Here is an 18,948-nt window from a genome sequence, read left to right on the forward strand (position 1 = left end):
AAAAAAGGAAACAAAAATCTTGTGTGTGTGTGTGTGTGTGTGTGTGTGTGTGTGTGTATTCAAAAAGTGCATATACCTTTTAACTAATAATGTATGTTAAACAGCTCAGGTACCTCATTTGGACTATTAAAGAAAACACACACCAGAGTTAATAAGAAGGCAGGTAACTAGCCTAGTTTCACCCAAAATGAAGATATTTTCTAAAGTTAGTTGTTCAAAATGATAAGCATCACATGTATTTCATTCTGTGGACTGAGGAACAATCTATACAAATCCAGGCAAATGAACTTTTCCTTACATAGTAATGGTAATTATTGAAATAATCTGATGTAGAGGTGAAACTCTTGTAAATGTAATTTGTCCTCCAAATTAAATGTCCCCCTTAGAATTCCACTCCATGATTACTTGAAAGAATGACACTGCTTTACAACTGTCTACAGTGTGAGGTGGTTTGGTGGAATAATGTGCCATGAGTGAACTCGTGCCATAATTCAGTGAGGCCACTTTTCCTGTTTCTGCATCATATTATAATCACTCGGCAAGGGCAGGTTCATTGTTCACCTAAACACTGAACACCTCCCATCAGCATTTATGCATGGTGTCACTATGATAATAATGGTGCCTTCTCCCTTGAATGTAAAAGGCAATATAATCTTAAATTTGCCTGTGCCATTCTTAAGTCCATGGTTAACACCCATACACACATACACATACATAAAAGAATGAATGTACTAACATTTCTGAATAATATTAGATAGTAGAAATACAAATTAAATGCTCACAAGTTGCCTCCTCATATTTACACATTTCTTTTTTCAGTTGTTATAATTACCAAGTTCAATCTTAGAATACCTGGATTGTTCAAGCATTTTTTCTTGTAACACACAAATAGCTTTTTGAACTAAGCAAAGCTAAAAATGACACTCAAGATTTACTTTTGGTACACCACCCAGTTTTTCATACACAATTATATTCAAAGGCTTAGCAAATCAGAAAATAATGTCCTTATCAATACCAGAATCAAACCATTTTAGGTAATTTTCTAACACTATTGTTAAGTGTACAGACTATCTGTGCATACATGACAAATATAAAAAATATCCTTAGGGATCTGATCAAAAAAATATAAAATTATTAGGAATTTCGATAAACTTGCATTTAACAGGTAACTTCATTTTTAAGGGAAAAATGCTATTCCAACGAATTTCATTGCAACTAGGTTATTTCTTTGATAGAAGTATTCTACTCTATTAGCCATATGTCTTTAGAAATATTGATTGGCCAATTTATATTTTTAATTTTTTTCATGCATTGTAGTCATATATCTTAATGGGATACAAGATGGTAGAGACATACATGCACACACCACCAAAGAGTATTCCTCTCTAAGTGCTCCCTCTGAACTGTCCTGACAAGAATAACTCCTATTGAGAACAGAAAATGTATTGCAGAGAAGAAAAAAGAAAAAGAGATGTGTTAGCAGTTCTTCCTCACCTTCTTCAGTCATTCTCATTTCAACTACATGTCGATTTAGTGCTCTCTGCCCCTAAATTCTTAAGTGCCTTTCAGTGCAGGTGCTTCCACAGAGAGACCCAAGACAAAGGAGAACTAAAACGATGGAAGGTGAGCTAGACAGCTCTCTCTTACCTCATTACATTTCTTACTTGCTAACTACAGCGGAGAAAATTCCCACACACTTTTTACTTTTCAACTCTTGACTTTAACTAAAGTTTACTACAAGAAAACAATGTTCTAATGCGTCTTCTGAAAATATATTTCATGTTCTCAGATCACTGGCTAAATGACTGGTTTAATAAAGATAGAATAATTTTCTTAAAGGGTCAGTTAGTAAAGAGCTGTGAAGGTGTGTGACCTTCACTCACTGGACTACACAAAGCACTGCATCACAAGGAATCGGCATTCTGGTCTCTACCTCAGCTTTGAGGCAAACTGCATTTTGAATATATAACAAAGCGTTTTACAACACCAGCCACTCACTATAAACTCAACTCAAGGGCTTAACATCTACACTGGGAAAAGGCACTGAGGCACAAAACTGGAAATTAATATTTCCAGGTAACAGCGATCTTAATATGAAGGCTCTAAAGAAGTATATGTCAAATATAAATTTGTTTTTGTTTTTTGCAGTACTGGAGATGGAACCCAGGGGTACTCCATCTCTGAACTACACCCCCAGCCCTATTTTTTTTAATTCATTATTTTGAAACAGGGTCTCACTGCCTTGCAAAGGGCCTTACTAAGTAGTAGCTGAATACCAGAATCAAACCAGTTCGAGGCTGTCCTGGAACTCACTAAATAGTAGCTGAGGCTATCCTCGAACTGTGATCCTTCTGACTCATCCTCTCAAATGCTGGGATTACAAGCATGCACCATCACATCCGGCTTCAAATATAAATTATTAACATAAGAAAAAAGGCTATTTATGAATAGTAAAGAAATTTCACTATCATCTTTAAGCATTTATTGGAACTGTTAAATGAATTAGTGCCAATGTTCTGTGTTATAAAGAAAATCACACACACACACACACACACACACACACACACACCCCAAATTCTGAGGAAAAATGATTCAAACATTCAAATAGCAAGATTCAATAATGGCCCCTGTCCAGCTGAAACACTGAACAAATGATCACTTTTAAGGATTGCCGGGCGTGGTGGCACATGCTTGTAATCCCCGCGCCTCAGCTACTCAGTGAGGCCTCCAGCAACTTAGTGAGACCCTGTTTCCAAATAAAATATAAAAAAGGTCTGGGAGTATAGCACGGAGGTAGACCAAAAAAAACAAACAAACAAAACAAAACAAAACAAAAAAAAAAACCTTTTAAGGATCAAATTGTAAAATTGAAGGAAAACAAAAGGAATTTCATGATATTTTCCTGAAAGGAATTTCATTTAGAAAATATCAATAACAGTTCAAATTTACCCCAAAAAATGTTAAAGTGAGAGGCTACAAAACTATATAGTGAATTCATAATAGTTTAAACTTTTAATAAATAATCAATTATACTGATAACCTACTGTTCTTTCAGCAACTGCTATCCACATGGGCAAAGACAGGTGGAAACACTCTGTCATCGTATAAGAATTATCACTGCATCAAATGAGAAGGCAAACAAATGAAGACTGCAGTTTCAGAAATGTAAATGCTGGCTGTTCTTTTGTGGGGGTTATGTATATAAGAGATTTCTACTTCACAAAGAAAAAAAAAAACTAATATGGATCAAGCCCTCATGTTTCTGCTATCTTGCATCTCTTCTTAGCCATGCCCCAGGAGCATTTCTCTCCTGAATTCTTCATGTCCACTTCCTTCCTTAGTTACTTTGCCAGGCCACCTGTAGATGCTATCTTCTCAACTTCTTCCTTCTCCAGCACCTTCAACTTCTCCTTCCCCAGTCCATACTTAAACACACTCAAATCCTGACCTTTAAAGATTTGTGTATGCTTACCTCTTGAATACTCTTTTCATTTAGTCCTTCACTACTTTTATTTGATTTCTCCCTATACCAATTGAATGAAATTACTCTTGTTAGTTACCACTGACTTTTTTATATTAACCTAGGGTTTTTTTTCTTTCCCCCTCCATACTAAGGATGAAACCGGGGGCATTCTACCTCCGAGATACATTCCCCAGCCCTATTTGCTTTAGTCTTTACTTTGAAACAAGGTCTCAAAGTTGCGAAGGACCTCACTAAGTAGCTGAGGCTTGCTGCAAACCAAGATCCTCCTGTCTCAGCCTCCTGAATGCTGGGATTACAAGAGTGCTACCATGCGGCTAATTTTTTAAAATTATTATTATTATTATTATTATTATTATTATTAATTTTATTTTATTTTTTGGTGGTGGTACTGGGGTTCCTGGAAACCCTTCTACCTCCGGGCTACACTCCCAGACCTATTTTTATACTTTTTAAATTTGGAAACAGGGTCTCTTAAGCCAGCGTGGCTGGATTCGAACCTGCGTGATCCTCTTGTCTTCACCTCCCAAGAGCAGGGATTACAAGCGTGCACCAGCACCCCCGGCTAATTTAGTAATTTTTAAAAATGTATTTGTCAACACACAGAAATATTAAATTGCACATTTAATAGGATATAGTGTGATGTTTCAGTATATATTCACAATGTACAATGTGTATATTAGATTAAACATAGCTACGTATCTATCTCCTCAACCTCCCTCTCTTCCTTTTTGTGGTACTGAGAATTAAACCCAGAAGCATTCTACCTCTGAGCTACATAACAGCCTTATTTTATTTTTTATTTTGAAACAGGGTCTCACTAAGTTGTGAAGGGCCTTCCTAATTTGCTGAGGTTGGTCTCGAGCCTTGTATCCTCCTGTCTTAGCCTCCCAAGTACTGGTATTACAGGTATGTAGCACTATGTTTGGCTTCATTTATCAATTCTTTATGGTGAACACATTCAAAATCCTTTTTTCTAGCTTTCTGAAATTTAAGGTATATAACTATTATCTAGTCATCTCACAGAGCAACAAATAGTACACCAGAACTTCTTACTCCTAACTGAACCTAATTCCTATTGATCAAACTTTCCTCACCACTCCACCTTTTAACAAAATATAAAAGACATTTTTGGTCCTTATCCTACTTTATCCTTATAGCATTTTATTTTACAGTTTTAATTTCGGCTTCTTCAAGTTCTCACTCTTCCATACTAATATGTCCTGAATTCCCCCACATATTATATACACTATAATGTGCATTCAAGATACCTGGACATCTTGCTAAAATCAGATTTTGATTCAGTAGGCCTGGTGAAGCCCAAGAGGCTCTGATCAGGTGGAGTTTATGGCTACTCAAAACCGACCAGTAGTGCTGGTACAACCTGGGAGATTACTAGAAACAAGACTCTTACTGCTCACCTCCCATCAACCAAATCAGAACCTGCATTTTAACGAGATCCCCGAGGGGTTTTATGCACATTCAAATTTGAAACATTAGATATCAGTAGTTTTCAAGCCTAAGCCAACAACAAAACACAAATTAGAGAGGCCTATCCCCTGAATTTCTTATCCTATACGTTTGAAGAAAGGGTGTAAGAATTTGCATTTCCTACAAATCCAGATGATACTGATCTGGCTGGTCTGGGAATCATATTTTGAAAGCCAATGGTTCTTAGCCCTGACTGTGTATCAGAATTATCTGTGGACGTCCAGTGCTGGTATGTGAGGCGCCATCCCTTCCCAAGGCCAATTAAATCAAAATCTCTGGAGATATAGTCAAAGCTAGGTATTTTTAATAGCTTCTCTGTTTAATCTTAGTGTTTTAAAGTTAGATAATATAGAACTAAAGGAGAAAGTGAGTGGTGAAAACAGTATACAGCAAATGTTAAGGGACAGTACTATGACTATAACACATTACTACAGGACCATCTCTCTTCTCTGTCCTGGGCCATGTCTGTCTAAACTGATAGCCAGACATGGTGGCACATGCTTGTAATCCCAGTATTTAGGAGGCTGAGAAAGAAGGATCACAGGTTCACAGCCAGCCTTAGCTACTTGGTGAGGCCCTCCATAAATTAGGGAGACACTGCTTCAAAATAAAGAATAAAAAATAGTACTAGAAGTGTAGTTTGGGGATAGAATGCCCCTGGGTTCAACCCCCAGTTCCACAATAAATAAGTAAATAAATAAAATTACAATGGGAGCAAAACAATTATATTCAAACATAAAATTCATAGAAGAAAAATTCATATTGTGAAATGAAAAATTTCTAAGATAGTATCAAAACTTGACATTCAAGTATATTTTACTTGGTGCACAATTAGGGTCTTAAACAAAGAAATCTGTAAGAATACTATGAAGACAAATATAGCCTATAATATTAAATGTAGTTTTAAATGCTCACCAAAAAATAAAACATTTTTCTGATTATATAACTCCTCATTATAATACACACAAAAATGCATAAGAACTTAAAGCCAACTAAAAACAAAGCTGCTGAATAATAGCACTTTTATCATTTTACCACTTTCCTTCATCTTTAAAAAAATTACTAAACATTGAACAAAATTTGTAGCATAAAATACAGTATAAGAGACACAATGTACCCATCACTCAGCTTAAGAAATAAAAGATTACTAATATAATTGAAGCTCCTGGTGTACCTCTCCCAGGGCCCATTCTTTTCTCATTCTACACTCCATCAAAAGTAACCAAATGCCTGTGGTCTTAACATATATATGCATGTATTCATAAATATTATTTTTATATTAAATCTTACATCAATTATATAATGCTACAAATATTCCACAACTTGCTTTCTCTCTTAACATTCTATTCTACAAGATTTATTTATATTAATATAGGTAGCTCTAACTGGGCCATTTTCACTGGTATATAATATTACAAACTCCAAGTGTACAGATTTATTTTTCCAAATTCCAGCTAATGGGCATATTTTTCAAACTTTTCACTACCATAAACAGCGCTTCACTCCTTATACATGCTTCCTTGTGCCCATGTGAGAGAATTTTCTAGGCTTTGCATTACTAGCAACACAATTGCTGGGTTGAAGGAAATCTCCATCTCTCATGTTGCGAATTTCTAATTGCTCAGTCACCAATTGGTCCTCAATGTACAGGACTATCAGTGTTGCCCTTGCTTGCTAACATCTGAGCTGTCAGACTAACTTCTGATGATATGAAAGGTTTCTCATCACAGCTTTGGCTTGCTACTAGTGCTAGTGATAATATTTTCCATATCTTTATTGGTCTTTTACATCTCCCATAAGTTGACTTTGCCTATTTTTCTGTTAAATTATTTCTCTCTCTCTCCCTCTCTCTCTCTCTCTTTCCCTCCCTTCCACCCTCCATCCCCTTCTCTCAATCATTTATAGGTTATGCGCTACAAATACTTTCTCCCTGTCTATAGAGTGTGTGCATACACATATGCATATATATCATATATATGCACATATATACATATATAATCAGAAAATAATGTATGAAATATGCACATATATAGCCATATATACATGTTATTATGGATACATAGATGTATGCATATATACATACATGTAATAGTATACTATATATTATTTTCTGATTCAGAGATAGCTATACGATACTTTTAATGTTGTGTAATTTTTCAGTGATTCTGTTAAGTATTAGTTTTAAACCTTAAAACTATCTTGAAGTTTTATAAATCATGATAGTAATTTTTGTGCTGATATATAAAAACTAGAAGGTGAAACTGAGTAGCAACTGACATGAATCTAGTTTCACTGTCAAGGTCAATGACATACAGAGTAAGCAAACAAAAATGAAATTAAGAATGTCACTATTAATAATTGAAGGCATTATTGTTAAGAGTTTATTTATAATATTGATATTTCATATTTCTTTTAAAGGTAAGTAGTGGTACTATGTTAGCATATATGTGTATATACGTGGACTATTATACTGTTGTTAATTTTTTTTCTTGTGGGTCTTGGGGTGAAACCCAGGGGCATTTGACCTCTGAGCTATACCGCCTGCTCTATTTTTTTTAATTTATTTTTTATTTTGAAACAGGGTCTCACTAAGTTGCAGTGGGCCTTATTAAGTGGCTGAGGCTGTCCGTGAACCATGATCCTCCTGTCTCAGCCTCCCAAATGCTGTGATTACAAGCGTGTGCCACCATGCCCGTTGGTGATTTTTAAGAACCTGAGGCCTTGTGTGGTGGCACACGCTTGTAATCCCAGTCTTTGGGAGGCTGAAACAGGAGGATCTCAGGTTCAGGGCCAGCCTTAGCTACTTACTTAGTGAGGTCCTCCACAACTTAGTGAGACCCTGTTTCAAAATAAAGAATAAAAAATAGGCAGAGGGCATAGCTTGAAGGTAGAATGTCTCTGGGTTCAATCTCCAGTATGACACACCCCCCGCAAAAGAAAAAAAGAACCTGAGAAAACAAAAGGTAATATTTCAATGTAGGAATCATAATTCATCCTAAAGAAAAAAACTATCCAGACAAGAAATTTTAGAACTTGAAATTTAAGGAAAAATTAACAAATTCTGATACATGAATTTGGTTTATACTGTCTAAGTCAACTATTTGTTTACATTCAGATCTCTGCATAGTCACAAATGAATGAAACATCTAAATTCAAGGATAAGTTTGAATTCCATTAATAACATTCTATAAGGCAGAAATTTGGAACACTTCTTATCTAGAGTCTTAGAGTCAAGGGACAAAATTGCAAAACCATTTTGGCAGGGAATTCACCTATGTTTATGAATACTGCCTCCGTTAAAAAAGTTTCCTCTCTTTCACCCATTTTTTTTTTTCTATTTCAAAATATCACTTTAGTGTAGATGGGGAAATCAAAGTAAAAGTCATCTAAATATGATTGCCTATAGGGCAGACTCTTTTCTGCAACCCACTTAACAGTGACAAATAATTCAGGAGTTTAGGTGTTTTAAAAGATTTGAGAAGGACAACTTCTGGAAAGAAGGCGACTGAGAAAAGCAGGGCTTACGAGCCCCGCTAACAACCAACTTCTATTACCACAAAATCAGCACCTTTCATACCCAGAAAACGCCATCAGCAGAGAAACAAAGAATGTAAATACAAGAGACAAAGAAAAAGAGGGCTGGAAAAACGAGACTCCAGAAAGAAACCAGACCGAAGTGCTGCGGCCCGAGCCGCGGGGCGGCACAGAGCAGGCACCATCTTTCCTTGCAGCACCAGGCACAAGAGAGGAGGGGGACTCAGAATGGAGCTCAGAGCCACAGAGGAGATACGCTGGCCTCATGGCTGAGGACGCGGCAGTAGCGCCATACTGCCAACGGCAGCAGCAAGCTCACCGGACAGCACCAGACCAACGCACTCAACAGCCCACCAGGCTCCAGAGAGGAGCGGCGGACAGCGAGCTGAGGTGAGTAGCTGTGGATCAGCTGGGTGGAATTCGGCAGATTTTTTGGCGCAGGGAGTGTCTAAAGCTCCCAGGGGCTGGGTTCAGCACACCCTGCAGGGACTCAGAGCGGAGCTCAAAAACAGAGAAGAAATACGCCAGCCTCAAGGTCGAGGGAGTGGCAGTGGCACCATATTGCCACTAGCGGAAGCAGCAGCGAATTCACCGAGTCCACTACAGCTGCTCCATCAGCGCACTCAACAACAGTGATTCAAACTGCGGCCCCTAGAGGAGAAATCCCAGTACTGCACTCCCAGGGACTTCACCCAGTGGGGAAGTGGCGGTGGCAGAGATATCACACCATAGTCACAACTCCCAACAGGAGAATGCCCAAACTGGCACCCCCCATGGTCTAAAGCAGCCTCGATTGACTCCCTGGATCTGAGACTTTGCGATACAACCCAGTAAAGGAGTAGTGGGGACTGAGATACCACAGACTCGAGATCAAGAGCACCTTAAGTGAAGTCGTAGTGACCCAGGGAAGAACCCAGAGAAGGCACAAACTTCTGAAATCATGGGAAAGAGGAATAATACTGGAGCAATGAATGCCCACAACCCCACAACAACAGAACCTGATAAAACAGAAATTCAGAGATTTCTAGAAGATCAAATCAGGAAAATAACTGTAGAAATAATTTGAAAAAAATTCAGAGACCCAAAAAGAGATAAAGGATGTAATCAATGAAGTAAAGGCCTCAATCAAAGTACAAACAACCGATTCGACCACATGGAGAACAAAATCTCACTTCTAGAAGATGATCACTACAAAAACGAACGCATAGTTTCTAATTTAGAAAAAAAAATCCAACAGCAGGAATCTCACATTGAAGAAATATGGGCTCATTTTAACAGAGCTAACCTAAGAATAATTGGAATAGAGGAGGGAAAAGAAGGTGAAACCAAAGGGATCAACAATCTCTTCAAGGAAGTAATAGCTGAAAACTATCCAAACAGAGCAAGAGGTTGATACACAGGTTCAGGAAACTTATAGAACTCCCTTTAGACAGGATCCCCATGCCACATAATTGTCAAAATGACCAATGTGAAAGCCAAGCAGAGAATCTTAAAGGCAACAAAAGCAAAAGGCCAAGTGACATTCAGAGGCAAACCAATTAGAATCACTCCAGACTTCCCAAACCAAATCATGAGCCAGAAGGGCTTGGAGTAACATATTCCAAACTCTGAAAGAAAACAACTTCCAGCCAAAAGTTTCCTACCCAGCAAAACTTTCTATCAAATTAGATGGAGAAATAAGAAGCTTCCACGACAAACAGAAACTGAAGGAATTTATGTCTTCAAAGCCAGCACTAGAGAAAATACTCAAAGAGATTAACTACAAAGAAGAAATAGGTAACACACACCAGAACCAGAGAAACAAGATTCTCCATCCAACAGACAACTAAGATTGGTTATCCGTGGAGATTCATTATTTATGTTAGTCTTTTACCTATTTCTAAATCGTATTATTTGCTTTTATTGTTGCTAATTTTTAGGATTTCTAGTTGGAATAGTAATATACCTTCAGATATAGCATTTGGAAATTTTTTATCCCATTCTATCAGTCATTTTTAACTCTGTTTACACTGTCTTTGGATATACAATATTTCTTTTTTTATTTTTTAGGGAATTTGTATACCCTTTTGTTGCCTGTGCCATTGATATCATATCCAAGAAATCACTGCCAATTTCAATGTTGTGAGATTTAATGACCCAGATTTTCTTCTAAAAGTTTATAGTCTTAAGATTTATATTTAGGTCTCTTATCTATTTTGAGTTAATATTTTTATATGGTGTTAGGTAAAGGTCCAATTTTATTCTTTTTCATGTTATTATTATTTTTCAACAATATTTAGTTAAAAGATTATTATTTCCTCCACCAAATGTTCATGGAAACCTTGTCAAAAATAACTTGACAATATATGGAAGAATTTATCTCTAGGCTTTTATTTAACTCCAATGGTTTATATATCTGCCTTTATAACAGTACTACACTGTTTCAATTATTGTAGCTTTATAAGGTTTGAAATCAGAAAATATACATCTTCTAGCTTTGTTCTTTTTTGAGATTGTTTTGGATATCTAGAGTCCATATTTCATATTAGGATAGATTTTTTCTGAAAAATAAATAAATAAATGTATGATAGTTTCACCTAAAAAGAAAAAAAGAAAAAAATATTCTCTGGTAAGAAAGAAAGCAAAAAAAAAATATTGAAATGTTATCTTTAAGTCATCAAAAGCTTGGTATCAGACAAATGAAACTGTTATGTGAGATTATCGTTGTTAATATTGGATAAATTACTATAATACTAGATGTCAACCACTAAGCCAAGCATGGGAAGGAGGGATGGGGAGGGAATGGGGTGGGGATCAGGTAGGGGCTAACTGGGTGATGTGTGCATGTATGTCTACAAAAGTTTTTTTTTAATCCCAATATGATGTATGAACACAGTGCACCAATAAAAAAAAATTAAAAAAAAAGATTTGAGAAAAAACACATAACAGACCTGAAGAGTTTTATTTATATTTTTTGTTTTTACACAGAATTAGCCCCACAAAAGAGTGGCAAAATGAAATGCACATTCCTACTTTTGAGATTCTATCACAAAAAAATTTCATTTGGGAAGATGAGTTTCCTTTTACAGGGACTACTCATTATCCACAATGAGGAATAAAGATGGCCTGGATACAGAATCCACTATGGGTTTCAAAAACTTACTTTAGACAAACATTTCATTTTCTAACATCACTGAATGATCTAACAGAGAAGCACAGAAGGAGAAACAAGGCTGTTCTGAAAGTCTTTCCTATTCAACTGCACACGCTCATTGCAAAATGGTGGTGTTAATGAGCATGAAAGTATCGAGAACAGCGTCTAAAGAAGAAATAAGCAAGAAGTAAATTCAACTTATTTAAGTCGTGCTTTCAGGGGATGACAAGGCCAAGCTAAACCACCATTCCCCATGCGCCACAGAACTTACACAGCCAACTCTGCTTCATCCCACTCTCACCCGGGAGTGTTTTCTTGGGAGTAACACCAAGCCACTTTCCAGCAAAGTCTTTAGGGGTCAGTTAGGGATATGCTGTCATCTGACCACACTGGCTGCCTCTCTCCAGAAATAATGACAGGCATATGTTTTTACAATCAGCTCTCTCCATTTTCTAAGACAAGAACTAAAATGCTGCCTTTAGCATTTTAGCTGTTATTAAACCAAAAGAATTTTAGTTTCTATTAAAATAATATTACAGTTTTTATTATTTTGTCTAACTATTTAACATTCTTTCTCTGAACAGTGTTCATTTTTTATATCAAGAATGTTTGTCCAGCTACTCATATCTTAAAGCATGATGAATGTTAAGTATTAAATTTATACTAAAAGCACAAGGAAGTCAAGAGAAAGTCAATCCTATTATAGTTATAGTACAGATTTATTGTATCAAGACTTATAATTAAGTAGTCCATGGGGTAGGACATGGAAATAAATATACAGTTATATTAAAATAAGTTTTTCCTAATACATATTCACTATAGAAAATTTGAAAAACAAAGTGAAAAAAGAGAAAAATAAAAACCTCTCATCACATCAACCAAACATAAATATTAGCCACATGCCAAGTACTTTTTTCTTCAATATAAAATTATATCTGTATCTTAAAAACACATATTAGTTTTATTTTGTATCAACAACTTTGTTGCAATTTTAAAATATTACACGAAGAGCAATTTCTCATGTTAATAAATCCTCCCTGAAATCCTGGATTTTTAATGGTTATATAACATTTGACTAATATATGGACCATAATTCTTTTAACTATTTTCCTAATGTACTGCTTCCAATATTTTATAATTTGTACAAAGAGCAAGTCTGTATATAAGTCTTACCAGAAGTTCTTATTACTACATTAAAACTAGCTAAAGGATGAACTTCCAGGAAAATGATGCATTTTTTAAAAGGGCACTTTGACAGTTATTAACTATTTATGAGAATAGCAATTTACACTTTCTACTTCTACTGGTAGTGGATGTGAGTGTTCATTTCACTGTATCCTTATCACTTGCACAGATTTTTACTTTATTACAATTTTACACAGGTTGAAATAAGAGCACATTGTTTGATTAGAAAAGAAATTTACATTTCTGTAATGGTAAATGGTATGTCGAGGTGTTTTGTAAGTTTTACATAAATATTTTACACAAACCAACATATTCATGTGTATAAATCAACAAGAAAAAGCTAAAATATTAATAGTAAAATATATAGTTATCATAATATACATATAAATTTATGGCCAAAATTTCCCCAATGCATCACCTGGGTTTAAATCTATGTGCTAACAAATGACCTATATATATATTTCGACCTATAGCTCCACCCAGTTTTATCTTTGTAAGTGTGCTTCTCATGCTTAATATCTTTCTGGAAATCAAGAGAATTCCACCCTGAATAGATCCTTTCATGTTTTCCCAGCTATTATCATTTAAACAAATATGCATTTATGTGGGTACAAATACACAGTACAACTTTTCTGTCATCTCATGGAATTTGCAGTTGTGGACACATTAAAGTGGTGGTTGCACAATTAAAAAATATGAGTTCACCTTTTTTTTTTTTTTTTGGGTAGGAAGTTACTGGGGATTAAATCCAGGGGCATTTGATCTCCAAGCCACAACCTCAGCCCTATTTTATTTGAAACAGGATCTTGATAAGTTGCTGAAGGCCTTGCTAAGTTGCAGGGTCTGATCTCAAACCTATGATCCTCCTGTCTCAGCCTCCCAAGCACTAGGATTACAGATATGCACTACTGCAGCCAGCTTCAACCTACATCTTGATCACTTTCTCATTGTTATTATTTGTCAGGCAATTATGTACAATTTTATGTGGCTATTTTTCTTGATCTTATATTTGTAGATCCAACTCCTTATTTGACAACTTCACTTGGATTTTTGTAGGCATCTCAAACCAACATGTTCAAAACTGAATTACTGGCTTTACATATAAAATTTGCTATACTCAAACATCAAACACATTACCAGAATTCTTGGAGCAAATTCCTGGCAATTTCTTTTCTCTTGCTTATGGCCAAGTAGTCCCTACAAAATAGACTTAACTTTTTTTTTTCACGTTTACAGCATTTGACTTTGCACCATCTCACCTGAGCTACTTCTACGACCTCCTAGTTGGCTATTTTGATTCTCCTCTTCCTCTCCAATTCATTCACCCCAGAGTGCCAAAGTTAATGTTTAAAAATACAAATTAGATCATGTAAATACCTTGCTTAAAACTCTATTACACTTTCTCATTGCTCTTGGAATAACCTACAAACTCGTTCACACAAAACAGTACCTTTGAATTTAAATCTGGAGGTTACTATGCCAAGTTTGAGTACTGCTCTTTGTATGGATGGATTTCATAAATTCAATGATTCACGTTGTTTTACCTGATACATTCCAACTCCAATGTGCTTCGGCTCAATTTTCACTAGCTCAGCTAATGGATCTTGTACCCGTCTTGCTATGGACACTATTAAAAAAAAAAAAAAAAACAGAATCAGAGGAGTATCACTTAATATGAAAAGTAGCACTCAGATAATTAGTTATGTTAGTTCTTAACAATATAAGTTCTTAGTACTGTCCTACTACATGCCCCCTCCCAAAAAGCAACAAATTAACTAAATTTTCAAGTTGTGTGTGTGCGTGTGTGTGTGGTCCTAGGACTCAAACCCAGAGGCGTTCTACATCCTAGCCACACCCTCAGCCCTATTTTACTTTTTATCTTGAAACAGGGGTTCACTAAGTTGTGGAGGGCCTCACTAAGTTGTTGAGGCTGACTAGCCTGTGATTCTCCTGTCTCAATCTTCCAAATACCAAGATTACAAGCATGTGCCATCACGCCCAGATTATTTTTATTAACAAAAGAAAAAAGGAGGAATCCGGAGGAAGATGGCAACTGGATAAAGCAGCTTCTATCAGCACTGCTGATACTCGATCTCCATAGCGGCAAAAATAATGCCCTACAGAGTCAGAAACTATTCTCAATAGAGAAATAAAAGCTATAAATACAAGAGACAGAAAAAAAAGGAAGACTAGAATAATCTGAGAAGCAGAAAAAAAAAGCGGCCCACCGTGGTGGGGGCCACCCCACCAAGGCCACCATGACTGACTCACAGAATCAGACTCCAGGGAGGATAAGGAGCTAAAGCGACCAGAAGCAGTACAGGTGGATGTAATTCAGCAGTTCTTTCAGCATGAAAACGAGCTAAAATTTTCAGCGGCTGAGCCCATACCGTCTCCAGGGATTCAGATCGGAGCTAAAACCAGAAGGGAGATACGCCAGCCATACTGCTGAGGCCGTGGCAGAGACGCTATATTGCCGGCAAGCCGGTGAGTTAACCACGCCCACGAAGACTCCAGCGAAAGCACCAGCTGAACGCCAATACAATCATAAGTGAAATGGCGGCCCCTGCAGGAGAAATCCCAGCATTGCATCCGCAGGGCCTCAGCTTTGATAAACTCTTTGGATCTGAGTTCTTGTGGTTCAAGGCAATGCAGGAATAGGGGTGGCAGAAATTGCTACACCCTTATCACAGTTCCCTGAAGGAAAGCCCCAGCCCAGCGACCTCTGAGTCTGGTGCAGCTGCGACAAACTCCCTTGGTCTGAGACCTTGTGATACAACTCAGGGAAGGAGCGGTGGCAGCGGAGATAACCTTCCCCCAGAGATTCAGAGCACATTAAGTGAAGTTCTGGTAAATTGGAGAACTCAGAGAAGGTAGAAGTGGGATCTGCTGTTGATCATATCAGAAGCCCAGACTGACTCAGGAAAGTGTAGGGGGAATCTTATGCTTAACTCTAAACCCAACAAGCAGGACTGCCGGGAACACTACAAACATTCCAATTGTGGGGAACAGGGAGAGGTCAGAATAGCCCAGGCCGAGCTGTGTAGAATTGAGACCCTTACATTGAGTTTGGTTTCAGAGGCATGTGCTGCGAACAAAGGCACGGAAAGACCTAGGAACCAAGTCTGTGGACAGTGAGAAGGGTGACCTTCATTCAATATTAATTCCAATCCCATTGATATCATCCATCTGCATTGACTGAAAAGATGTAGAGAACCAGACTCATAGAAGGAAACGTCACCATGTCAATTGGTATCTATATAGAGAGAGACTGCTGAATTTGTTTGTAGTGTCGCATTTATTCATTGGTGCGATTGTTTGGTTTTTTTCACTCTTTTTTTGTGTGTGTATATCTGAATTTTTTTTGCTTTTTTATTTTTGGAAGGGGTTTGTGGGTCTTTTGTTTTGTTTTTATGATTTTTGTTTTGATGTGTTAGTTTTTGTTATTTTTTAACCCTCATACCAAATCCTCTCCCAAGCTTCTTCCCTTGTACAAACCTACTCTATCCTCTCTCCCATCATTTTTCCTTCTTTTTATCTCTCCCTAGTCCTGTATTGAATCCAATTCATTTCACAATACTAGAAACTATACATTGGTTACTACAATTCTACTACAATGGTACTATCTCTAATCTCTAGTATATACTACTTCAACAAACTCATATACTCATACTATTTGACCCTATCTGACCTCAACCTATTCTTCCATTTACTCCCTTTCTTCCCTCCTTACTCAACTTTCACTGTTGATCACAACTTGTCCTTGAATATATGAGGTGACACCTAGAGGCTGAAAGAAATCTACCAAAAGCAACAGGTACAAACTTCTGAAATCATGGGAAAGAGAAACAACAACAGAGCACTGAACTCCCAAACTCCACAATAACAGAAACTGATAACAAAGAATGCAGATTTCCAGAAGACCAAATCAGGAATGTAACTATAGAAATAATTCAGGATTTTAGAAAAGAATTTAGAGAGTCTGAAAGAAATAAAGGATGTAATCATTGAAATAAAGGCATCGATTCAAACTAAAAACAATCGATTAGACCACATGGAAAATAGAATCTCACTATGAGAAGACGATCACTCCAAGAATGAACGCATAGTTCATAACAAAGAAAAAACAATTCATCAACAGGAACTGGACATTGAAGAAATATGGGCCTATCTTAAGAGAGCTAACCTCAGAATTTTCGACATAGAGGAGGGATAAGAAGGTGAAACCAAAGAGATCAACAATCTCTTCAAAGAAAGAATAGCAGAAAATTTTCCAAACATAGAGCAAGAGGTGAATACACAGGTTCAAGAAACAAATAGAACTCCCTTTAGACAAGATCTGAGAAAAGGTTCCCCATGCCACAAAATAGTCAAAATGACCAATGTAGAAGCCAAAGAGAAAATCTTAAAGGCAACAAAAATAAAAGGCCAAGTGACATTTAGAGGCAAACCAATTAGAATCACTCCAGACTTCCCAAACCAAGTCATGAAAGCCAGAAGGGCCTGGAGTAACACATTCCAAACTTTGAAAGAAAACAACTTCCAGCCAAAAATTTCCTACCCAGCAAAACTTTCTATCAAATTAGATGGAGAAATAAGAAGCTTCCATGACAAACAGAAACTGAAGGAATTTATGTCTTCAAAACCAGCACTAGAGAAAATACTCAAAGAGATTAACTCCAAAGAAGAAATATGTAATACATGCTAGAATCAGAGAAACAAGAACTTTCATCCAGCAGACAACTAAGCATAAAAGAACAAAGAGTCTTGCAAACAGAAATAAAATCTTAACATGTTAGGAATTAAAAATTATCTCTCAATAATCACACTGAATGTAAATGGCCTCAATTCCCCAATAAAAAGACATAAAGTGGCAAAATGGATTCAAAAACAAAATCCATCTATCTGCTGCTTGCAAGAAACACACCTTACAAGTAAAGATAGAAACAAACTCAAGGTAAAGGAATGGAGCAAGGTAATCCATGCCAATGGAACTTGAAGGCAAGCAGGAGTATCAACTATGGTATCACACAAGTTAGACTTCAAGCCCAAGCTAATTAGAAGAGACAAAGATGGTCATTTTTTACTGGTAAAAGGAACAATTAAAGAAGAGGAAATAATAATAATCAACATTTATGCCCCAAACATAGGTGCAGCTACTTTCATCAAACAAATACTCTGTGACATTAAATTACACATAAATCCCAATACAATAATACTGGGAAACTTCAACACCCTCTCACACCATTAGACAGATCTTCTAGACAAAAGGTCAGTAAAGATGCCTCAGAACTAAAGAACACCATTAGTCAAATGGAACTGTTGGACACATATAGAATATTTTACCCAACTACAGCGGAGTACACATTTTTCTCAGCTGCTCATGGAACCTTCTCCAAAATTGATCACATCCTGGGACACAAAATGAGCACTAGCAAATTCAAAAAAGGTTACATACTTCCCAGTGTCATCTCAGACCATAATGGAATGAAATTAGAAATCAACTATAAAAAGACCCAAAGAAACCACATGAACATGTGGAGCCTGAACACCACACTTCTGAATGAAGAATGGATCATAGAAGATGTAAGAGGTGAAATCAAGAAATTTCTACAAACAAATGAAAATAAAGACACAACATATCAAAACCTCTGGGACACTTTGAAGGCAGTATTAAGAGGAAAATTTATAGCACTGAGTGCTCACATAAGAAAAACAGAAAATCATCAAATAAATAACCTAAGGACACACCTCAAAGCCCTTGAAAAACAGGAACAATCTAATCCCAAAGCCAGCAGAAGACAGGAAATTATTAAAATTAGAGCAGAAATCAACAAAGTAGAGAATTAAAAAAATACAGAAAATCAAGAAAACCAAAGCTGGTTTCTCGAAAAAATTAACAAGATTGATAAACCACTAGCCAACCTAACTAAAAAAAAGAGAATCAACCCAAATTATGAAGATAAAAAAGGAGATATTACTACTGACAGTGTAGAAATCCAGAGAATTATCAGAAACTACTGTGAAAAACTATACTCCAACAAAATGGAAAATCTGGAGGAAACTGACAACTTTCTAGATAAATGCAACCTTCCTAAGCTGAGTCAAGAAGATATAGAACACT

At 36.5% G+C, this 18,948-nt stretch overlaps 1 protein-coding gene across 1 annotated transcript in view; it reads right to left on the minus strand.

Annotated features, from left to right (window-relative positions):
* Positions 1 to 18,948, minus strand: part of SRBD1 (S1 RNA binding domain 1) — a gene marked incomplete at both ends in the record, with an annotated part of 233,384 nt that overhangs the window by 77,286 nt on the left and 137,150 nt on the right. The window contains one exon of the mRNA XM_080711612.1: positions 14,369 to 14,451. Coding sequence (XP_080567738.1) covers positions 14,369 to 14,451 — 83 coding nt within the window. The remainder of the gene's footprint in view (positions 1 to 14,368; positions 14,452 to 18,948) is intronic.

This window comes from Muscardinus avellanarius, assembly GCF_963383645.1.
Source record: "Muscardinus avellanarius genome assembly, chromosome: 15".
NCBI classification, from domain to species: domain Eukaryota; kingdom Metazoa; phylum Chordata; class Mammalia; order Rodentia; family Gliridae; genus Muscardinus; species Muscardinus avellanarius.